Here is a 23,496-nt window from a genome sequence, read left to right as displayed (position 1 = left end):
AAATAATTATTTAAAAAAAAACAACTCCAGTAACACCAACACAGAATCTTAAAACTCGAGGGAAAAAGAAACAATGTTTTCTCTCATCCTAGAGATGCTAATTCAGATACTAAAATTCTTCGAATATACCCTATATTTCCATGCATAAATTTGCCATATAAATGTTAATTCTTAACAATGCATTGTAAATGGGCTACCCTCTGGGCCTCTCTTGTATGTGTTTAGGATGGTGGCGACGATGCGGGGGAAGTGGCTAGGAATAAAAGAAATAACGCGAAAAAGAAACACTTAAAAAGACCAGCATCAATCATCTCTGTTCAACACATACGAATTCTAATTACCTCTGAATTGAAAACCAAGTCACCAACTTAGATTCTGTGACCATTAAAGGCTGATGCAAAAATAAGATACACGACCATGTTCCATTTCCCCCCATTCTTTTCTCCTTTTTCCCTGTTTCTCTCACCTAGAAAGTAGGAACAGAGTTTTTCTGGCATAAGTGTTACACGAACTATAATGTAAACCTCCAGCAGGACCAATAACAGTTATGTCCAAGTGGCTGATTTCAACTATTAGACCCGAGTTGCTCGTATCAGTCTGCCTTCTTATCCGATTCATCAAGTGCAGCCAGTCTTTCAACTAGAGGAGGATGAGAATAGTGATATGCCGAGTACCAAGGATCTGTATTCATAGCCGACAGATTTTCCTCCTGTAACAACATGTAGTCACTATTCAGTCACGTGCGTTTCAAACGTATCTCCACTAATATCACGACAGAACAAGAGAAAAATTAAGTATTGATAAATACCTGTAGTTTCACAAGACCAGCACGAAGAGCAGAGGCATAACCAAGCTTCTTGGCGAAAGCATCAGCCTACATTGAGCAAATATATTAAAACGAGACCAAGATTTGAGCTTTAATGTCTTTTAAAGAATGTGCGTGTGTGTGTGTTTCTGCAGGATAGGTGTTGGGGAAGGAGAAGTTTACCTGAAATTCAAAAGAACGACTCACAAGATTAAGACCAAAGCTTACTAGGTGTTGGAGAGGTATTACAGTATGCTGCAAAGAAGAAGATAAGATGGTTACAAAACCAATAATTGTACAGCCACGTCAAGCTGTGTGAAATTCTGTGAAATTCTACAAACACTGCTCGCCAAACCCTCACATCATTTCCCCATGCAGCTATTTTGACAAAGAAATACCTGAAATATGATCAGTCCAATGAGTACTGGTTGTGTATCAAACCCAAAACTTCGAAACAGATCGCTCGAGTTTCGCACAAGAGTATATCCTCCAAATTGCAAAAATGTAAGGATCTGCATTGAATAACAACAGAATAGCATTAAAAAACCAATTGTAGACCATATAAATTATTAAGTCCTTCAAAGTTCATTATTGCCTAAGCTTTTTATCAAACATCAGAATGAGAAGATTACAAAGCCGAAGGACATTAAGAAGTGGAAAAAAGAGCCATCAGAAACAAAGGAGAAAACGACAGTGATCCCTCCCAAGCCCTTTATAGGGTTTCCATTGTTCGGGTATATAACTGAACCAAATTGTGATATTCAGTTATTTTGGTATGAGGATATTTAGTTCAATTTAGCTTTCAGTTCGCTTATCTTCAATTTGGTAACCACAATAACAGAACTATCAATTAGTAATATTTAAGTTATAAGGGAACTAAAGACTCGGACAACACCTTGTGCATTTCAAATGATATATTATTTCCCACGGTAAACTACAAACTAATCCTATAATACCTAAAAATTAGTTCCTATATTTAAAAGGCAGCTAGTAAGTCCTTGTGTCCTTATCATGAGAAATAAAATAGAATGACTAAATAGCTGACTTTTAACATACCTGCACAGCAATAAATGAGTACATGGTATGGTTAAGTTTCCAATGACCCAATTCATGAGCAATTACAGCTACAATTTCTTCATCGTCTTTGCACTGCAGTGTATCACAAACATATAGGACTGTTTACATCACCAAAAAGAAGAAACTACAGACACAAACTAGAAAAGCAATTAAAGAGAGAGAGGAGGAGGAGAAGGAGAAGAGGGAGGGGAGGGGGGGGGAGCCAAGCAGATTATGAGTTTCCTAAATTGATAATTCAGAAATGAAAGCGGTACATGGACAAAATGACAGCAAAAACATCTATAAGAAAAGCCCGCTAACCTGCTGAATCAATGTATCATAAAGGACAATTCGCTTGTTCTTAAAGAAGCCATACATGTATGCCTGTGGAGAACATAACCAGCAGATCAAAAATTAAAATCTTCATACTGGAGTGACCAGCAAAAGAGAATAATTCACTTAAAGTAAATGTTAAAGGGCATGTAGGGAAATCAATGTCCAAGAGTTGAATCCTCACATTGCTATGACTTGACCTTGTAGATCCATCTACAACAAACAATTTCTTTAAAGGAAACTTGAGGGAGGAAGCGAGTGCCTCAATTTTTGCCCTGAGCTCTCCTTCTGGAAGCTATTTGTAACAGAAAAGCAGAGAAAAGATCAGTAAACCAAACATCATAAAGGCCAGAATGAATCCACTGTGGAAAGAATTTCAAATACTTACAGGGGTGAACTTATTAAACAGTGGGGCTATCAAAACTGGATAGAGTGTCATCATCACTAGAGAGAGAACAAACATAAATGCCCAAAGATAGATGGCCAAGTAAGGACCTCCTTTCTGCAACCATGCAAATAAAATTCAACATACTGGGGGATAACTACACAAATATTTCAAGTTTCAAAAAGCATGTTCGGAGTAAATCATTTAATAATCTAACCAAAATATCATAAAAATCAAATATGGAAACTAGCAGGTGATCATACCTGTACTATTAAAATGATTGCTGAAACAATAGGTGGGCCAAGTACAATAGCAAGGCAAATTCCCTTGAACAAGTCCCTAATGAATAACCATATTGTTTGCTGTAAAGCAGATACGAGGGGGAAAGGGAATAAGGATCCTTCACGAAGTGAGATACAAGAAGAATGAAAATGCAAAAACCAAGTATACACTACTGTCACAACACACAATAAAGAAAATGCTCATACACCAACATAAAGAACTGGTAATCAAGTAAGAAACAATATGAAAAATAAGAAAGAGTAAAGAGCAAGTACTAACTTTGTTGAAACCATGACGGGCCTCAATCACAAAGGTTGAATAGAGAGAAAAAGGCAAATCAGTGATCTGCATGAAAACATGGTCAAAACAAATCAAAACCATTTGAGGGGTATCGAATGAAATGAATACATTTGGTTAATAACAGAAATAGCTTGCAAATACTGAGCAGGATAATCATCCAACTACTTAACTGATGAAGAAAAATTAAAGGCAAAGAATAAGAAAGATATATGAAAACCTTGTCTGTGTTCTCAACATTTATACAAAACACAGTCAGTATAAATATAGTGATTTCGATTGTATCAAGTGTATGTAGTACTAGCTACAGAAATTATATCTGCAAGTGCACTACTACAGTGAAAATTTGTTATGTGTATCCATAATGAAACCACAAATCCACTCGGCATCATCTTATTGGTGTGCATCTGTTTATTCAACCATAATAATCAGAAACCATATACACACCTGTGACCATATCATAACACCAGCCAAAAAAGCAAGGGTGTGTAGAATTTCATTTTCTGCACTGAGACCACTCAAAAGTAGAAAGTTTCCTGATTTCTGCAGTCATGAAGAGAATTTGTGTTATGATAATTGAACTGCAAGTGAGGCTTAAAATGGCACAATTCCACCATTCAGTTACCTTCCAGAACCAAGGCAATATCCCAAAATATAAAATGGCAGAATCCAGCAGTATAGTCACAAATTCATGAACAAAATTGAAGTGGCTGAAATGAAGAGAAGCACCAGCAGAAACATTAATGAAATTGAAGAAGAGAAGGAAAAATTAATAAGAGTATTGAACTGCGGAGAGTTGCAGGAAATAACAAACCTTTTATCAAGACTATAAGCTCGAGATTTTTCAAACTTCTCTTGGCTGATTACTCCTTCTAAAGTTTTGGGAAGAGTTGGCAGTTTCAGTGCAGAATGTTGCCGCAAATCCAAATACGTTTCAAAAACATACATGAGTACCATAAAACCTGAAAATTGGAGAAGCCAAACAACTATTACAAACTCCACCTTGCATATTCGGGAAATGTTTAAAAAGAAAGCACAGTAAATCGCAATGGATAAAAATGCATGGGAAAAGAAAGGGAAGTTCAATTTGTTAACATTTTTTTCTTACGACTAGTTGAGTGAATGATAAGACACATTAAAGACGTATAGGAAAAAAAGTATTCAAATCTAAATTAAATCAAGAAACAAATGAACTTTGGACATGTCAGCTCTTTCAGATGTAGTCTTATAATCCATTGGCTTGAGCTGAGTGCTTTTCCGTCCATTTTCTCAGATGCCAAACGGTAACCCATGTAAATGGACGTATGGACCATATTATTTTAGATACTTAAGGTAACAGCCAAGAAATAGAGATCCCTTCCATTCAAAGGTAAGTTCTTTCCTCTAAATTTTCTCGACAACCAAACAGATACCTTTCTGGACAAACAAGCCCTACATACAGCAAAAGAAAACTGATCCACACCCGACATTTTGACCACAAAAAATAAAAAAACGGAGTAAATGGAAAACCCCTAGCACACATATTGCAAGCCTCAAATAATCAAAGCCAAATTACGAAACGAAGGGACCCAACAAAATCTCAAATTAAAAATGAACAATGTAAAAAAAAAAAAAAAAAACAAGAACTGAACGTGAAGTGACAACGAAAGAGTTTCCATTATGAGGGATCGTTAGAAAATCATCCGTATTTAAACATAAAAGAAGAAAAAGAAGAAAAAGAAGAGAAAGCGTACCAAGTACAGCTTCCATGTAAGGAAACGCCATGGCGGAATCGAAGGTTGAAGCGTCGAGCGTGAAATGATAAAATGGGGGTTTTGTTCATGGTGACAGATATATAGAAGAAACGCTAAACGGTGCATTCAACTACTTGGATCCACTCCTCGGCCCGCGTGTTCGCTACCCGTTTCCGGCCCAACAAAGTGAATAGCAAAAGCCCACTTCCACCGGCTGTTCCTTTTTCAGACAAATATTCTATTTGCCCATTTGATTCATTTTATAAAAAAATTATTATAAATTTATTAATTTCAAAAAATATATTAAAATATCTTTTATATTTTAAAAAATTTACTAATTAATTTTTTCGTTAATTATGTAATTAATAAATTATTATTGATATTCTAAAATCTAGAAAATAGAGTTTACAATGGTTGTGTAAGCTTAGATGGAAATGAGAGTGTTCCTCTCCTTTTATTCTTTTTCCTTTTATCTGCTAGTGATGCTTAATGGTCTCTCTGCTACAATGCCACCTACTTCTGTTGCACAGGTCCGTACGTACGAAGGCGTTAGACGTCCTTTCTATGCTAGAAGGCCATTTAATTCCCCACGGCGCGCATACAGACAGGACTGCGAGGTGACTGGGCCTGTTGTCCCTCCTCACATCACGTCACCGGGCTGAACTTGTAATTAGTGGGCTTGGGTTCGTGAGTGATCCGGTCCGCTCTGTGGGCCTAAATCAGGGCCGAAGATGTTGGTCCGGTCTGTCAGGGAGACTTCATGGGCTTTGGGCCAGCACTGCTTTTTGAGACCCGACCTCATACTGGAATGGTGAAGCCCAGCGGTCGTCAATTGCCCCTTTACCTCTTTAGCAGTTATTGCATGAATGATGAGGGGGTAAATTCCTAGAACTCATAATGACCGCGCAGCTTAAGGATGGTTCCCATCAAAACGTCTCTTCCTTACTTACCATTTTCAAAATTCAAAAACCCCCAAATTTTTACAGAACTCTTCTTCTCTACTTGCTCTCTGTGCGTCTCATTTCTCCAGTTTTCTTGCAAAATCATCTTCAAGGTACGTCTTCTGTTCTGCCATTGAAGGTCCTAAACTTCCTGATGTACTGAACCTAGAGTCTAATGTCACTCCTTCTTCCCTCGCGACCCTCTTTTCTAAAGAGTATTTGGACAACCCTTTTATTTCGGATTAGGGCTCCTCATCACAATGAGAGGATTATTCTTTCCGATCCTCTTCCTTTTGGTCTCATTGAACCTTAGAGGTACCGTAGTCTAGTTTTCTTTGTTAAACTATGAGTTTGGCTTAACCTTTCCTTTCTCTCCTTCTTCGTTGAGGTTTTTCGGTATTTTGGAATAACTCCCCGTATGCTTGCCCCTAACTTGATTCTCTTCATGTGCTTCTTTGAGTCTGTTTGTTTGAGTTGGGGTTTCACCCCCACAGCTCGTCTGTCTTCCATCTGTTTTCGTTTGGTTCGTGCTAGTCAGTATTTTTATTATTTTGCTCCCCGAGGAGGATTGTCTATTTTCTCGGGACACAAGGATTCCATCAAAGCCTGGGCAGAGGGGTTCATCGTGGTAGAACTAAAGGAAGGTCCGGGACTGTCCTGCTAGGTGGATTTCCCCTAGAGGGATGTGCCCCTGGGCTACAATGATCTTCCTCAGCTGACCCTCTCTGAGCATATCGGCCTTCTCAGTCTGACTTCAGTTGAAAAGTGCATGTTTGTGTCTAGTCTCCAGGTCTGCAAGGATGCTGGTATTTGCTTTGTTGATGTGATGTTTTCCATTTTTTTTCATTTTTTATTGGGTATGTTGCTAACTCGTTCGATATTTGTTTCCTTGTAGCTTCCAAACTTCCCATGGAGAAGATCAAGCCCCCAAAGAATTTTGTCTTGTCTTGGGAGAGCATGAGGGCTGCTCTGAACGCCTTCCGAGTTGGATTGTCGGTGGCTGATACAACTCGAGAGGTCATCGAGATCATCTCTCCTCGGTCAACTGGTCGGGCCATTCCCCCTAGGGCTGAGCATTCGGTCGGTTCGGTTTGATCGATTTTGATTAATTCGATTTTATTATTTATGAAATCAAACCGAACTGATTTTGATTAGAAACCGAATCGAACTGAACCGGTCTGATTCGGTTCGATTTGATTCAGTTTGATTGATTTCGATCTTTAATAAATTTTTTATTTTTTACACTTTATTTTTAGTATTTTAAAATTTAATTAAAATATTTTAATTTTAAGATAATTTAATTTCTCTATATTATTAAAAATAATATATTATTATCACTAATCGGTTCGGTTTAGTTTTTTCAATTTTTTTCTGATCAAAACCGAATCGAATCGAAATAATCAAAATTTTTGAAATTAAAAACTGAATCGAATTGAATAAAAAATCGAACCGAATTTTAAAATTAATTCGGTTCGGTCGGTTTTTTTGATTTGAACCGAATAGTGCTCACCCCTAATTCCCCCTGCTCCGACCTCTTCTCGTCCTTTAGCACCTAGCTATAAGGGTCTTCATTCGGGAGCTTCCAAGGCCTCCGGTCACAGCCGATCTCACTCCTCCAGATCTCCCACAGTTCCAAAGTCTAAGCCGGTGTCAATCCTGTCATCTCGGGAGCTCGTCGCCATCGAGGAATCCGCTGAGGATGTCTCGCGAGGAGAGAATGAGGTCGCTTCTAATATTGGAGATGTTCCCCAATGAGGCACCGAGGTTCTCCCAGCTACTGGTGATGTTTTTGAGGGCGGGGGCGAGATCGTCCCAGCTGGCCGAGGTATCTCTGAGGACAAGGCAAAAGCCAAAGCCATTCCAGCTGCTTCTCGCGAAGAGTACCTTAGCTAGTGGCAGTATTGTTGTCAAGGAGGTAACTGGCAAGCGAGCTCCTCCCTTAGAGGTTCCTGCTATGGCTTCAGCCTCGAAGAAGGCTCGCATGTCTAAGCAGCCCGCTCCAGCTCTCCCTCCTGCCGAGAAGGAAAAGAAGTCTGTGGAGTCGTTGTACTCTGCCCCGGACAATGAGATTTTGAATGCAGATGAAATCACTCCTCAGTCCCCCTTTAAGCATTATTGCTGAGCTGTTACGAGAGAGGATGTTCGGTGGGGTCATTGATGCTTCAGACCTACGCTTACTCGCTCTCACCAACCTTTTAGCCTGCTCTACTCGGGAGCAGGTGGCTTTTCACTCCCGGAATCGATGGGAGCTAGGGGACACAGTCAGGAAGATGCTCCTCATGGTGAGCTATTTTCTCTTTTTTGGTTTGTTTTTTGTTTTAGTTGTTTTCTAATTTTGTTGTTGCCTTTCACTAGGTGATGGGTATCTTCATGGAGATCGATGCACATGACCAGTCGTTCCAGAGCACCGTGGATCACCGGATTGAGGAGGCCCATCATAAGGAAAATCTTGTAGCTACAGGTGATGCCTGGGGCCAGCTCACAGCGGCTCATGTTCACTTGAAGGACCTTGAAGATGAGCTAACTTGGACACGGGATGCTGTTAGGAGGGCTGACGAGAGGGCAGCTGCGGCAGAGTCTTGTTGTGATGAAGTTTCGGCTCAGTTGTCCTCTCTGGAGGAAGCTCGGCAAGAAAGAGATGAAGTCGTGGCTCAAAAGGATGAGGCCTGGCATCAATGTGAGATAGCCAGAGCAGATCGTGATGACGCCCAGGCCAGAGGGAAGAGGCCCTAGCTCGGATTGTCGTTCTTGAGCAGGAGCTTAGTAATCACATCGAGGACTTAAAGGGCTTGACCTTGGCAGCAGAGGAAACGACTTCAACAACAACAGCTCTGCCAAGAGGTCAAGGTTCTGGAGGAGAGATGTTCTGCCCTATTTGAGGACGCCAAACTTATTGAGGACAAGGTCCGCTTGGCATGTGAAGAGCGCCTGTAGGAGTACAAGGGCTCTGCTGAGCTAAAAGCTGAGATCAACCAGGCTTGTCAAAGATGCCTACAGAAATACAAGGACTCTTCAGAGCTACAAACTGAGACCAGGCAAGCCTGTGAGAATCATCTCCAATGTTTTAAAGACTCTCTTGAGCTGAAAGCCAAGATTGAGGAGGCCTATGAGGCACGGCTTGCGGAGTTCAAAACTTCTAATATGATGAAAAATGAGATCTGGCATAGTGCTTTCTACATGTTTGCCTCCAAGTTTAACCAGGGTCTGAAAGAGGCTAGGGATTCCCCCTCCAACCCATTAGCCTGGCTCCGAGCCCCTGAAGTAGATTCTGATGGGAAGGAGGTGCGCTATGGGGAGGATGATAATCCCTTACCTAAGGGCACTCCTTCTTTGCTAACTGGACCTCGAGGAGAGGGTGACAGGCCTCAGGGTCTCAAATTGAGGGCGATGATGATGAGCTGCTTACAGAGGATGCCAGACTCCCAGAGAGTGGCAACGTACTTAGCATAGATGACCATGTAATTACTGAGGTTGAGCCTCTTAGTATTATTTTTCCAAATGTAATTACTGATGAATGAATAAATAAAGACTATGATTTCTTTTTCATGCTTGTGTTGTCTTTCTTCCTTTTTACTTCTCTGTCCTTTCCTTCTACTATCTAAATTTTTTTGATGATCTGAGAACATATGTTTTGTGGGTGGATGAAATTTGTCTATGGTTCATACTTTTATTTATACTTAGATTGTTTTCCACTCAAATTGCTTCATTGGCTTTGTCGATCTACCTATGTCCCCTTAAGGTCGGCGTTTTTTCTTCTACTAGACTTATAAAGTTTCCCTAACTCATAACAGTAAAGAAGACTTTTGACAATATGTGCTCTCAACACACCTTTAACTTACTTAACTCTGAGTAACTGGTTAAACTTCTTTTTTTATGACTTTGTTAATTGGACTGGCCTAATCTGGGGCTTACCATCAGGCTGAGCTCGGCTATATATAACCTTTACAGAGATAAGCTGGTTAAAACATGTTTCATACCTTAGGCAGTTTCAATCTTTGCCTCTATTGTGGACTTGGAGCATCCAACCCTTTTTCCATTCCCCTTTCTAGCAATCATCCAGGTCCGGACCGCGCATTCAGCTGTTACCTTTCATACTTTGTTTGAGTACTTCATTCATTATGGAATAGTCCGAGCTGAATGGCAAGTTCGTTTATTTAGCTAGACTGGGGAGTGGGTGATTTTGCTTTTTGAAGTGTCTCGTCCTGTGGGGTCGGACTGGCCCCTTTTCTAGTTTCTCGCTGAGGCCAACACGGCCTCCATTGTTTTCATTAGCCGACCTTTGCTTTCTTTTTAGCTTGGTCTCACATCACTTTGCTTCTGACTTAGCTTTTTCAAGCCTGTTTTGTCGCTTCTGGGCCTTTCGGCCTTGTGTGGGATTCAGGTTTTTTGACCTTATTACCGCTTCATCATCTCAGTCAGTTTTGCGGTGCTGGGGGTTATTTTCTGAGGCCGGTCACCTACCTCTTTGAGGTCTTGCACAAGATTCAGGCTATTTGGACTTATTGTCGCTTCATCATCTCAGCCGGTTTTGTGGTGCCGGGGGTTATTTTTCGAGACGGTCACCTACCTCACTGAGGTCTTGCGCAAGATTTAGGCTCTTTGACCTTACTGTTGCTTCATCATCTCAGCCGATTTTGTGGTGCTGGGGGTCATTTTCTGAGACCGGTCACCTACCTCACTGAGGTCTTGCGCAAGATTCAGGCTCTTTGGCCTTACTGTCGCTTCATCATCTCAGCCGATTTTATGGTGCCAGTGGTCATTTTCTGAGAACGGTCACTTACCTCACTGAGGTCTTCTAGTGCCTGTTCTTTTTCCTTTTTTGAAGAGAATTTAGACACATAATGATAAAAATAATATCTTTTGACATAAATATCCTTGTTTATTCCATTTATGTTTTTTGGAGTACAAGTGTTTATTTATGTTGTTTGCATATTCAAGTAAAATACCTCTTCAAATGCTGGATATTCCAGGCGTGGAGTTTCAAATTTCCCTGTAGGTCTTCAATTCGATATACACCTGGTTTAACCACTTTGGTTATTTTGAAAGGGTCTTCCCAGGTTGGTGCTAGTTTTCCTACTGCTGCTCTCTTTCCTGTGGCTTCTAGCTTCCTTAGTGCCAGATCTCCTACCTTCAAGCTTCATTCCCTGACCTTTTGATTGTAGTAGCGAGTTGCCTTCTATTGATAAGCAGTGGTGCGGACTTGGGCTTCTTCTCTGATCTCTTCTAAAACATCTAAGTTGCTCCTTAACTTGTCATCATTGGTATTCTCGTTATTGATTTGGACACAGTGAGTGGGAACTTTCAATTCGATGGGAACCACAACTCCAGCGTCAAATGCCAATGCAAAGGGTGTTTCCTTTGTTGGCATCCGAGGGGTGGTCCAGAATGCCCATAGGATGCTATTAAGCTCATCTGCTTAATTCTTCTTTGCTGCATCCAATCGATTCTTCAATCCCTGGAGGATAGCTCGGTTTGTAACCTCCGTCTGGCCGTTAGTTTGAGAATGGGCCACCGAGGAGAACTTGTGCCATATGCCCATGTTTCTTATGAACTCCTTATAGGTCTTGCAGTCGAACTGCTTGCCATTGTCTGATATAAGCACCCTCGGTATCCCAAATCTGCAGATGATGTTGCCCCAGACGGAGTCTATCATTTTCCTTGCTGTGATAGTGGGGACTGCCTCAGCTTCCAGCTACTTCGAAAAATATTCCACAGCTACTACTATGAACTTCTTCTGTCATGTGATCTTGGGAAAAGGTCACAAGATATCTATACCCCATTGTGAGAACGGCCATGGAATGGATATGCTGGATTGAGGGGTGACTAGAACGTTGATTGCGTTGGCAAACCTTTGGCACACGTCACATCTTCTGACAAATTCCTTTGTCTCCTTCTTAATTGTGGGCCAGTAATATATGTAACGACCCGAAAATCGGACCGCTACTAGCGCTAGGATCCAGATCGGCTTAAGGCTGCCGAGACCCGTAGCAAGCCTGACATGAAACCTGTAAACCTGTATAATCCCATACATGATCAACAACATACATAAAAATTAAAACTTTTCTTTCCATTCATACACCAAACTCAACCTGTGCATGCACTATACATAACATTGATCCCTCTATGGGATCTCATCAGTGCCCCCAATGGGTGACATAACATATATTGAGTTGGTTTACATCAACGACATAAAAATCCAAGATCATGAATTAAAAGGGATAATAACATTCTATGGTCAAGCACACCTCTAATATCCATAAACATCATACATAACTATACTGTCCTTTTACATTACATCGTTCTACGATTTGTCATGTCCACAGTCTATCTATTACATAAACAAGCTTTACTCTAACCGACCTCCTCTTCTATCCTGTACCTGCAAGCCTGGGGGGTAAAGGGAGAGGGGTGAGCTAAAAGCCCAGTGAGTAGAACCATAAAACATATTAACACTATGCTCCAATGAAATGCATCATAACACAGACAATTCACATAAGGGTTGGGTGAACTTGTCACCAATTAGTCCAAGCTAACTCTGTGCCAGGCCGTAGAATGGGGTCCTGGTCTTCCTGTCATAACATACATTACTTACCATTGCCCCAGGGCCTCCTCTGGGCTCCTGGTCTTCGAGTTCCATAACCGTGCCAGGCCGTAGAATGGGGTCCTGGTCTTTCCTTACTCTGTGCCAGGCCGTAGAATGGGGTCCTAGTCTTCCTGTCATGGACTAATTGGGTCATCCAATATTCACCCATATCAACAACAATCGATGCAATGCGGCATATTCGTGAAAACTAATGCAAACATCTTATTACATAATCATGATGCATGAAACATGATAAAACATTTAATTTCTCAATTTAAAAGATTAAGTTTAATACCACTCACCTCTGGCTGACTCTGACAACACCGAAGCAGCTGAACTCACTGCTGGGGTCCTCGGTTCCTCGGGTCCGAACCTACACAGGTGGACTCAAATGAGGGACCAAACACACCTGAACATAACTATAAACTACTCCCCAAAAACCCCCTAAAACATCATGAAACAACCATAGAAAAACATGCAAAGGAGGCCTGGACAGGGCACTTTCGGCGGCAGGTTCGGCGGCCGAAACTCCCAGACAGAGACGAAACTCATGCATGTTCGGCGGCACCTTCGGCGGCCGAAACTGCCAGACAGAGACGAAAGTCTCCTTTCGGGGGCAAGCTTCAGCAGCCGAAAGGCTGCCTCCCCAGCCATGTTCGGCGGCCGAAAGTCCTTCGGCTGCCGAACCTGGTTTCTGCCAAAGGGCAGAAACTTGGCTCCTTTTGCACATTTCGCCTCCAAACCTTCCAAACATGCCTCAAACCTATTCTACAACACACATACACAAGCATACATGTTTCTAGGGGTCTCAAACCATCATAAACCCCATCTACAACACATCAAGCATCCACATTGTTCATGAACATACATTTATACCCATAAACATAACCATAACCTAAACATGCATTCTAACCCATAGATCTACTTAAAACTTACTTAAAACATGCAATGAGCTCAAGATCGGCTCTTACCTCTTGAAGATCGAGAGAGAGACGACCTAAACTCGGAGTTGGGAGAGATTGGGTTCTTGAACCTCCAAGCTCCAAAAACTTTTCTCAAAAGCTCAAATCTTCAAAATAAAGTGAAAACAAATGAAAATCTTGAAAGATCTAGAGGAAAAACATCAAAGATTGGTGAGGGACGGCGGAGAACTCACCTTGGCCGACAACGGGGAGAAAAGCTCGCCCGTTTTCGGCTAAGGGACCCTTTTATAGTGGTTGGCCAGGCCACGTTCGAGAGCCGAACGTGCCTCCGCATGCATGCCATGTTCGGCGGCCGAACTTGAGGTTCGGCGGCCGAACTTGAGGTTCGGCGGCCAAACTTGAGGTTCGGCGGCCGAACCTGGACTTCCCTCACTTATGCCTTCGGGAGCCTAAAGCACTCCCGAAGTGCATGCATGTTCGGCGGCCGAACTAGAGTTTTCCTCCAATGCTATTTTCATGCAAAAACTCATTTTCTTTCATGCTTAAAACATAAAATACATTAAAACATTTTATAAAAACATGGTTCTTACCCTTCTAGGGGCCTCCGACATCCAAGATTCCACTGGACGGTAGGAATCCCGATACCGGAGTCTAGCCGGGTATTACATTCTCCCCCCCTTAAGAACATTCGTCCCCGAATGTTCCTCAACTAGCACATGCAAGACATACAACATAACATACACATAAAACTCATAAGAAACTAACCTTAGAAAAGATAAGGGTACTGCTGGAGCATGGACTCCCGTGTCTCCCAGGTGCATTCTTCCATATTGTGGTGGTTCCACAGGACTTTCACCATCGGGATTTCCTTGTTTCTCAGCTTCCTGATTTGAGTGTCCAGAATCCGTACCGGCTGCTCAACATAGGTGAGATCCTCTTGGATCTCCACATCAGGCTCACTAAGAACCTTGCCCGGATCTGACACAAACTTCCTCAACATGGAAACATGGAAAACCGGATGGATTCTCTCCATTGAAGTAGGTAAATCCAGCTTGTACGATACATTCCCAAATCTTTTGCAAGATTTCAAAGGGTCCGATGTATCGTGGGGCTAGTTTACCTTTCTTCCAGAACCGAACCACTCCTTTCATTGGAGACACCTTAAGCAATACCAGATCCCCCTCCTGAAACTCTACTTGACGTCTGCGGATGTCTGCATAACTCTTCTGTCTGCTTGCAGCCGTCTTGATTCTTTCTCTGATTAAGGGTACCACCCTGCTGGTGATCTCTACTAACTCAGGCCCTGCCAAGGCCTTTTCTCCAACTTCTTCCCAGCAAACAGGTGACCTGCACTTCCTTCCATATAAAGCTTCATATGGAGCCATCCCGATGCTAGCATGATGGCTGTTATTGTAGGCAAACTCCACCAAAGGTAGATGCTGCCTCCAAGAACCGCCAAAGTCCAGCACACACATTCTTAGCATATCCTCTATGGTCTGGATGGTCCTCTCTGACTGTCCGTCTGTCTGTGGATGGAAGGCAGTACTGAAATCCAACCTGGTACCCATGGCATCCTGCAGACTCCGCCAAAACCTGGAGGTGAACTGGGGTCCTCTATCTGACACTATAGAAACAGGAACCCCATGCAGTCTGACTATCTCATCAACATACACCTGCGCCAACTTGTCCACAGAATAGCCACTCCTGACAGGGATGAAGTGAGCAGATTTGGTGAGTCTGTCCACAATCACCCATATGGAGTCCAATCTGTTGGACCTCGCCGGTAACCCCACTACAAAGTCCATAGCTATATTCTCCCATTTCCACTCTGGAATAGGTAGCGGGTTAAGCATTCCAGCCGGCTTCTGATGTTCCAGCTTCACCCTCTGACATACTTCGCAGGCTGACACAAACTGTGCCACTTCTCTCTTCGCACTGGTCAGTCCACATGAACTTCTGATTCTTCCTGGTCAGTCTGGTCAGAGGAGCTGCTATTTTTGAGAAGTCCTAAACGAACCTCCTGTAGTAACCTGCCAAACCCAAGAAACTTCTAATCTCTGCCACTGAAGTGGGTCTAGGCCAGTTAGCCACAGCTTCTACTTTCTTGGGGTCTACCTCTATACCATTTTCTGACACCACATGCCCCAAGAATGAAATGCTCCTCAGCCAGAACTCACACTTGGAGAACTTGGCATACAAGCCATGTTCCCTCAAGGTCTGCAGAACCAACCTCAGATGATGGGCATGCTCCTCTGCATTCCTGGAATACACTAGGATATCATCTATGAAGACGATAACAAAGTGATCCAGGTATTGGCTAAACACTCTGTTCATGAGGTCCATGAATGTTGCAGGGGCGTTGGTTAACCCGAACGGCATCACAAGGAACTCAAAATGCCCATATCTGGTCCTGAAAGCTGTCTTTGGCACATCCTCATCTCTTATCCTCAACTGATGATACCCCGATCTCAGATCTATTTTGGAGAAACAACCCGCTCCTGCTAGCTGGTCGAATAGATCATCGATCCTCGGCAATGGGTACTTGTTCTTGGTAGTGACTTTGTTCAACTGCCTGTAGTCGATACAAAGTCTGAGGGATCCATCCTTCTTTCTTACAAACAAAACTGGAGCACCCCAGGGTGAGGTACTCGGTCGGATGAAGCCCTTGTCTACCAGCTCCTATAACTGCTCCTTCAACTCTTTCAATTCTGCTGGCGCCATCCTGTAGGGAGGGATAGAGATCGGTCGGGTTTCAGGCATCAGTTCTATCTCGAACTCTATCTCCCTAGCAGGTGGTAAACCTGGCAGCTTGTAACAGCCCGCTTACCGGACCATCACCGGCACTAGGATCCAGACTTAAAAACCTTTCTTATACCCTTAGGGCAAGCTCCGACATCCACGAATCCCGACTTCCAACGGAAAATCCGCCGGAACGTAGGAATTCCGATACCGGGGACTAGCCGGGTATTACACAGCTCGTCTGGGAACACATCTAAGAACTCTCTAACCACTGGCACCGAGGCGGGCTCTCTGACCTGACTGCTAAGCTCTCTCACATGAGCCAAATACCCCTGACATCCCCTCCTGAGCAACCTTCGAGCCTGAAGGGCTGATATTAGACCTCTAGGTGTACCCCTCCTGTCTCCTCTGAAGACAACCTCAGACCCATCCTGACCTCTGAACCTGACTACCTTGTCCCTGCAGTCTAAGGTAGCACCATGGGTAGATAACCAGTCCATCCCTAGAATGACGTCAAAATCTGTCAAATCTAGAACCACTAGGTCGGCGGACAAGCATCTTCCCTCAACAAACACAGGACTATAATGGCAGACTGACTCTGCCACTGATGGATCACACTTGGGTCCACTGACCCAGAGAGGACACTCTAACCCAGAAGTCATCAGACCCAACCTCCCCACGGCTCTCGGAGCGATAAAAGAATGAGATGCACCAGGGTCCATCAAGGCATACACATCTGAACAACCAATGATTAAGTTACCTGCCACCACGGTGTTAGATGCATCTGCCTCCTGCTGTGTCATTGTGAAGATCCGTGCTGGAGCTGATGGACCTTCACCTCTGAAACCCACTGAAGAAGAGGCTGCCCCTCTCCCTTTGCCTCTGCCACTGGCCTGAGTCATGGCTGGAGCTGCTGGCTGCGCTACACTGCCTGAAGCTGTCTGCTGGGACTGAGCCATCGGGACTGCTCTTGGACATTCTCGAGCCATATGCCCCTCCTGACCACATCTGAAGCAGGCGTTCGTCCCAAACCGACATACTCCCTTGTGTGGCCTACCACACCTCGCACAAACTGCATTATCTGCACCAGAGCTTGAGCCACTCCCAAATCCCAGACTGGACTTGACTTTACTCCAGAACTTGTTCTTCTTACCCTTGGGTTTACCCCATCTCTTACTGCCTGAAGCTGCTGCACTCAGGGTAGAGGGATCTAACCTTCCCCCACCCGGAGTTTTAGAACCAGAAGGTTGTGCCACGGTCTGCTTAACTGTCCCCTGAATGATGGCACTGGCCTCCATTTTCCTGGCCATATCTACTATGGCATGGAAGCTCTCCCTATCCACGGACTGAATCAAGGAGGAATACCTGGAATGAAGTTTCATGACATACCTCCTTGACTTCTTCGAATCTGTATCCAGACTCTGCCCAGCAAAAAGGCAACAGCTCCAAGAACCTGTCGGTGTACTCCTCTACACTCATATCCTCTGTCTGCCTCAACTGTTCAAACTCTATCATTTTTAGCTCCCTTGAACTATCGGGAAAAGCCCATCCTGCAAACTCGTTTGCAGACTCTTCCCGAGACAAGCTTTCCACCCTCGGGCTCACATAACTCTTAAACCACTCTCGGGCTTTCTTGCATTTTAATGTGAACCCAGCCATCTGAATGGCTCTACTGTCATCTGCCCCTAACTCCTCTGTAATAGTCTTGACCCTCTCAAGATACACAAACGGGTCATTACCTGACTCAAACTGGGGAGCACCCAACTTCATGTATTCAGTCATCTTGACCTTGCTCCCACTGGCTGAGCTAGGTCTAGAAGGTTGAGTAACTAGGGCTGCTGGTTCTGTAGGTGGTGGAGGTGGTGCAACATTTTCTGAGGTAGGGTTTGCTGGATCTAGATAGTAAGGTGGGGGTGGATACATTGGGTATTGTGAATATGGTGGGTAGTATGGTGGGTATGGCATCTGTGTGGGATAAGGGGTGAAGCTAGGGTAATCCGATGTACCTCCCATCGAATACCCAGGGTTTTGTGAGAAGGGTGGGTAGTGGGGTGGCTGAACAAATCCCGAGGCCTGAGTGCCTCCTTGGGACTCTCCCATTCCATCCTCTGACATGCTAACTCCCAAGCTGCCATCCCTCCTCTGCTCTATGTCCATATCATCCCCCATGTCCTCTGACGCTCCTCCTTGAACTGTTTCTCTGACTGATCTGCTTCTACCCAGATCCAAAGACCTTCTAGGGTCTCTTACTGCTCTTTCTCTGCTAGACCTACTAGACATTGCCCTAGGCAATGCTGGAGGACGGGCGCTCGTGCCCTCATCCTCAGGTGGTACTCCAGTCAATCTTGCTGATCGACGAGTTCCTCTCATCCTGTTTTCTGAAAAACAGTGCACAACACATAAACATTAGCATCATATGGTTCATGTGGGCACACATGAACCCGCATCACATTCATCACATATCATAGCGTATCATTAATGCACATGCATATTATCATGGCATTTCACATCATCATACAAGACAGGACTCCACATCCTATCCTAGTGGACATGATCTTTCCTATTGTGCTTGACCTTCTAACATAACTATGAGCCCGACACTTCTAGGTCCGACCATATGAACCTAGGGCTCTGATACCACTCTGTAACGACCCGAAAATAGGACCGCTACCGGCGCTAGGATCCAGATCGGCTTAAGGCCGCCGGGACCCGTAGCAAGCCTGACATGAAACCTGTAAACCTGTATAATCCCATACATGATCAACAACATACATAAAAATTAAAACTTTTCTTTCCATTCATACACCAAACTCAACCTGTGCATGCACTATACATAACATTGATCCCTCTGTGGGATCTCATCAGTGCCCCCAATGGGTGACAACATATATTGAGTTGGTTTACATCAACGACATAAAAATCCAAGATCATGAATTAAAAGGGATAATAACATTCTATGGTCAAGCACACCTCTAATATCCATAAACATCATACATAACTATACTGTACTTTTACATTACATCGTTCTACAATTTGTCATGTCCACAGTCTATCTATTACATAAACAAGCTTTACTCTAACTGACCTCCTCTTCTATCTTGTACCTGCAAGCCTGGGGGGTAAAGGGAGAGGGGTGAGCTAAAAGCCTAGTGAGTAGAACCATAAAACATATTAACACTATGCTCCAATGAAATGCATCATAACACAGACAATTCACATAAGGGTTGGGTGAACTTGTCACCAATTAGTCCAAGCTAACTCTGTGCCAGGCCGTAGAATGGGGTCCTGGTCTTCCTATCATAACATACATTACTTACCATTGCCCCAGGGCCTCCTCTGGGCTCCTGGTCTTCGAGTTCCATAACCGTGCCAGGCCGTAGAATGGGGTCCTGGTCTTTCCTTACTCTGTGCCAGGCCGTAGAATGGGGTCCTGGTCTTCCTGTCATGGACTAATTGGGTCATCCAATATTCACCCACATCAACAACAATCGATGCAATGCGGCATATTCGTGAAAACTAATGCAAACATCTTATTGCATAATCATGATGCATGAAACATGATAAAACATTTAATTTCTCAATTTAAAAGATTAAGTTTAATTCCACTCACCTCTGGCTGACTCTGACAACACCGATGCAGCTGAACTCACTGCTGGGGTCCTCGGTTCCTCGGGTCCGAACCTACACATGTGGACTCAAATGAGGGACCAAACATACCTGAACATAACTATAAACTACTCCCCAAAAACCTCCTAAAACATCATGAAACAACCATAGAAAAACATGCAAAGGAGGCCTGGACAGGGCACTTTCGGCGGCAGGTTCGGCGGCCGAAAGTCCCTCCAGAGCCGAAAGTCAGGCAGGTTCGGCGGCACCTTCGGCGGCCGAAACTACCAGACAGAGACGAAAGTCTCCTTTCGGGGGCAAGCTTCGGCAGCCGAAAGGCTGCCTCCCCAGCCATGTTCGGCGGCCGAAAGTCCTTCGGCTGCCGAACCTGGTTTTTGCCAAAGGGCAAAGACTTGGCTCTTTTTGCACATTTCGCCTCCAAACCTTCCAAACATGCCTCAAACCTATTCTACAACACACATACACAAGCATACATGTTTCTAGGGGCCTCAAACCATCATAAACTCCATCTACAACACATCAAGCATCCACATTGTTCATGAACATACATTTATACCCATAAACATAACCATAACCTAAACATGCATTCTAACCCATAGATCTACTTAAAACTTACTTAAAACATGCAATGAGCTCAAGATCGGCTCTTACCTCTTGAAGATCGAGAGAGAGACGACCTAAACTCGGAGTTGGGAGAGATTGGGTTCTTGAACCTCCAAGCTCCAAAAACTTTGCTCAAAAGCTCAAATCTTCAAAACAAAGTGAAAAAAAATAAAAATCTTGAAAGATCTAGAGGAAAAACATCAAAGATTGGTGAGGGACGGCGGAGAACTCACCTTGGCCGACAACGGGGAGAAAAGCTCGCCCGTTTTCGGCTAAGGGACCCTTTTATAGTGGCTGGCCAGGCCACGTTCGGGGGCCGAACGTGCCTCCGCATGCATGCCATGTTCGGCGGCCGAACCTGGACTTCCCTTACTTATGCCTTCGGGGGCCTAAAGCACTCCCGAAGTGCATGCATGTTCGGCGGCCGAACCTGAGTTTTCCTCCAATGCTATTTTCATGCAAAAACTCATTTTCTTTCATGCTTAAAACATAAAATACATTAAAACATTTTATAAAAACATGGTTCTTACCCTTCTAGGGGCCTCCGACATCCAAGATTCCACCGGACGGTAGGAATCCCGATACCGGAGTCTAGCCGGGTATTACAATATCCCTGCCTGAAAATTTTATTCGCCAACGTTCCTGCTCCTTCATGAGCTCCGCACATTCCTTGGTGAACCTCTTCCATAATCTTGATTGCTTCTTCTGGGCCTACACATAGGAGCCACGAGCTAGACTTTCCCCTTCTGTACAGGGTTCCTATTACTGCTTGGTAATTGGCAGCTTGGGCTACAATTTTGTTTGCCTCAACTTTATCTTCGGGGAGTTTTCCCTTTTCTAGATATTCTAGGTATGAGGTCATCCAGTTCTCCCCTTCCCCAATCTCCATTATTGTTGGCTTCTCATAGGCAGGGGTGCTGATGTGCTGTATGTACACCTCGTCTGGAAGTTGTTCCAATTCTTCTTTAGACAAACGGCTGAGCAAGTCCGCTTCCTCATTCTCTTCTCTGCTTATTCTTTGATACCACACTGTAACTCCCTGCTCGCTGAGCTCAACCTCTACAGCTTTTACCTTTGCCTGGTACTTTTGCATAGTGGGATCTCTTACTTGGTATGCCCCAGTCACCTGGTTGACCACCATCTGGGAGTCACTGTTTATTGTGAGATCGATCACCCCTACTTCCATTGCTATCAGCATCTCATTTATTAAGGCTTCATACTTTGCTGCGTTATTGGAAGCACCAAACTCAAACCGCAGGGCGTAACAAACTTTGAACTCTTCGGGTCCTTTCAACATTATTCCTGCACCACAGCCTCCAGCACTAGACGCTCCATCTACGTACAATCTCCAGCTGAACTCTCGCGAGGATTGCCTTTTATTCCCTTCCTCTGTTACGCTTGGGGGCTTGTTGTCAAGTTCCATTTGTTCTTCGTTGAAGGAGCATTCTGCTAAGAAGTCAGCAAGAGTGTAACACCCCCTACCCGGTCATTTAATTAACCGAGCCGGAGACATCACATTTTATAACAGTTCTCTTATTTTTACTTTAATTTATATCATATAAATTATGACTAATTAAGGATTAAATTATGAATTTGTAATTTATATAGTTGAATTACATTAATAGATTTACATGATATGTTTAAAAGCAATGTTTAAAAGCAGAGTTATAATATGATAAAGTATTATAGTTGAAGAATTGAAAGTTATACTGTATTGGAAGTTTTTGTCCCCCTGTGTAAATGTATAAATTATTTAAAGTCTGGCCCTAGTAAGTTTAGTGGAAATTGTGAGTTAGTTTAAGGGTGTGGCATGCCATATATAGATTTTGCAATACTGCACTACAGTTACACTGATTTTTTTAGGATACAATAAGGTACCCAACAGTTATAGACTCGGCTTTTGAGCCATATAGTTATTTGGCACTTTGTGCCCTACAGTTACAGTTTCTTTATCTGACTTAACAGTCCCATTTAAATTTATTGGGGCCAACAAAAAAATAATACATAAATAAAAGTATTAAGAGAAAATAAAACTTTTTACATGATGAAGAAAAAGAAAAGAATTATGAAATTAAAATAGGTATATATATGTGAATTAATAATATGATTTAGATTATTTCAAATTATTTGTTATATAGTTATTTGTCATTTGTTTGAATTTCTGTTATTACATGAATTTTGATTTAAATGTTTTATTTATAAAAAAAAAGAAGTTGAACACCACTAAGCAAATTGCTTAGCGCGTAGGAATTTATTTTTCCTCGCGCAAGTTGTGGATCCAAGTAGCATTAGATCAAGATCTGCATCAACCCAGTCAGAGTTACATCATTAATTATCTTGGGGTATATTTTGTAAATTTTTATATGAATTTGATGTTAGAAATATGGCATGCACATAAAGTTTTAGAGATGAAGTTGTATATGGTTGGTTTAGATATATTTGAAGATTTTAATTTTTGGTATAAATATTGGTTAGTATAAGTTTTTGTGTTGAGATTAATGAGATGGTTTATGAAGTGTTTGATCTGAGTTGAAATTATGTTGATGTTAAAAGAAGTTTGGGGGTTAAGGTTGAAGTTTATAGAAGTGTGATATTACTATTTACAGGTGGAATTAAGTCCATATTTCAGAGGAAACTTTGCCGGATTTTCAGTTAAAAAAAAATATAATTTACATGATATAAATTAAAGTAAAAATAAGAGAACTGTTATAAAATATGATGTCTCCGGCTCGGTTAATTAAATGACTGAGTAGGGGGTGTTACAAAGAGCTTGGGCTTTGATGGTTTTTCGAGGTCGGCACTCTAGGCAATATGGACTAATTTCCACAGACCAAGCCAGCATCCATCTCGATGTCTCTGGTCTGTGGAGGATTTTCTTCAAGGGTTGATATGTCATTACCACCCCTTGGTGGTTCTCCAGGTATACCCTGAATTTCCTCACTACAAGTAGCAGAGCGTATGCCAACTTCTCTATGTTCAAATATCTAACCTTGGCGTCTTTAAGCACCTTGCTGACGTAAAACACTAGTTTATGCTCCTTTTCTTCTTCCCTTACCAGTACAACACTTACGGCTTGTTCTGAGGCTGCCAAGTAGATTAAGAGATCTTCCCCGGCTGTGGGGCTACTGAGCACATGTGGCGAACTGAGATACTGCTTAAGACCTTTGAAAGCTTGTTGGCAATCCTTAG

At 42.9% G+C, this 23,496-nt stretch overlaps 1 protein-coding gene across 1 annotated transcript; it reads right to left on the bottom strand.

Annotated features, from left to right (window-relative positions):
- Positions 1-269: 269 nt before the first annotated feature.
- Positions 270-4,999, bottom strand: LOC110616286 (CAAX prenyl protease 1 homolog). Its single transcript, XM_021758665.2, has 14 exons — positions 4,892-4,999; positions 3,973-4,120; positions 3,784-3,868; positions 3,606-3,701; positions 3,141-3,206; positions 2,843-2,941; positions 2,583-2,696; positions 2,379-2,489; positions 2,183-2,245; positions 1,862-1,954; positions 1,204-1,317; positions 989-1,060; positions 809-874; positions 270-709 (listed from the first exon to the last, which is right to left on the bottom strand). The coding sequence occupies exons 1-14, from the start codon at positions 4,920-4,922 to the stop codon at positions 593-595; spliced, it is 1,275 nt and encodes a 424-aa protein (XP_021614357.1). The 5' UTR covers positions 4,923-4,999; the 3' UTR covers positions 270-592.
- Positions 5,000-23,496: the final 18,497 nt, after the last annotated feature.

The sequence above is a fragment of the Manihot esculenta genome, chromosome 5, assembly GCF_001659605.2.
Source record: "Manihot esculenta cultivar AM560-2 chromosome 5, M.esculenta_v8, whole genome shotgun sequence".
Lineage (NCBI taxonomy): Eukaryota > Viridiplantae > Streptophyta > Magnoliopsida > Malpighiales > Euphorbiaceae > Manihot > Manihot esculenta.
The sequence above is the reverse complement of the archived record's forward strand: the minus strand, read 5'-3'. Positions and strand labels throughout refer to the sequence as shown.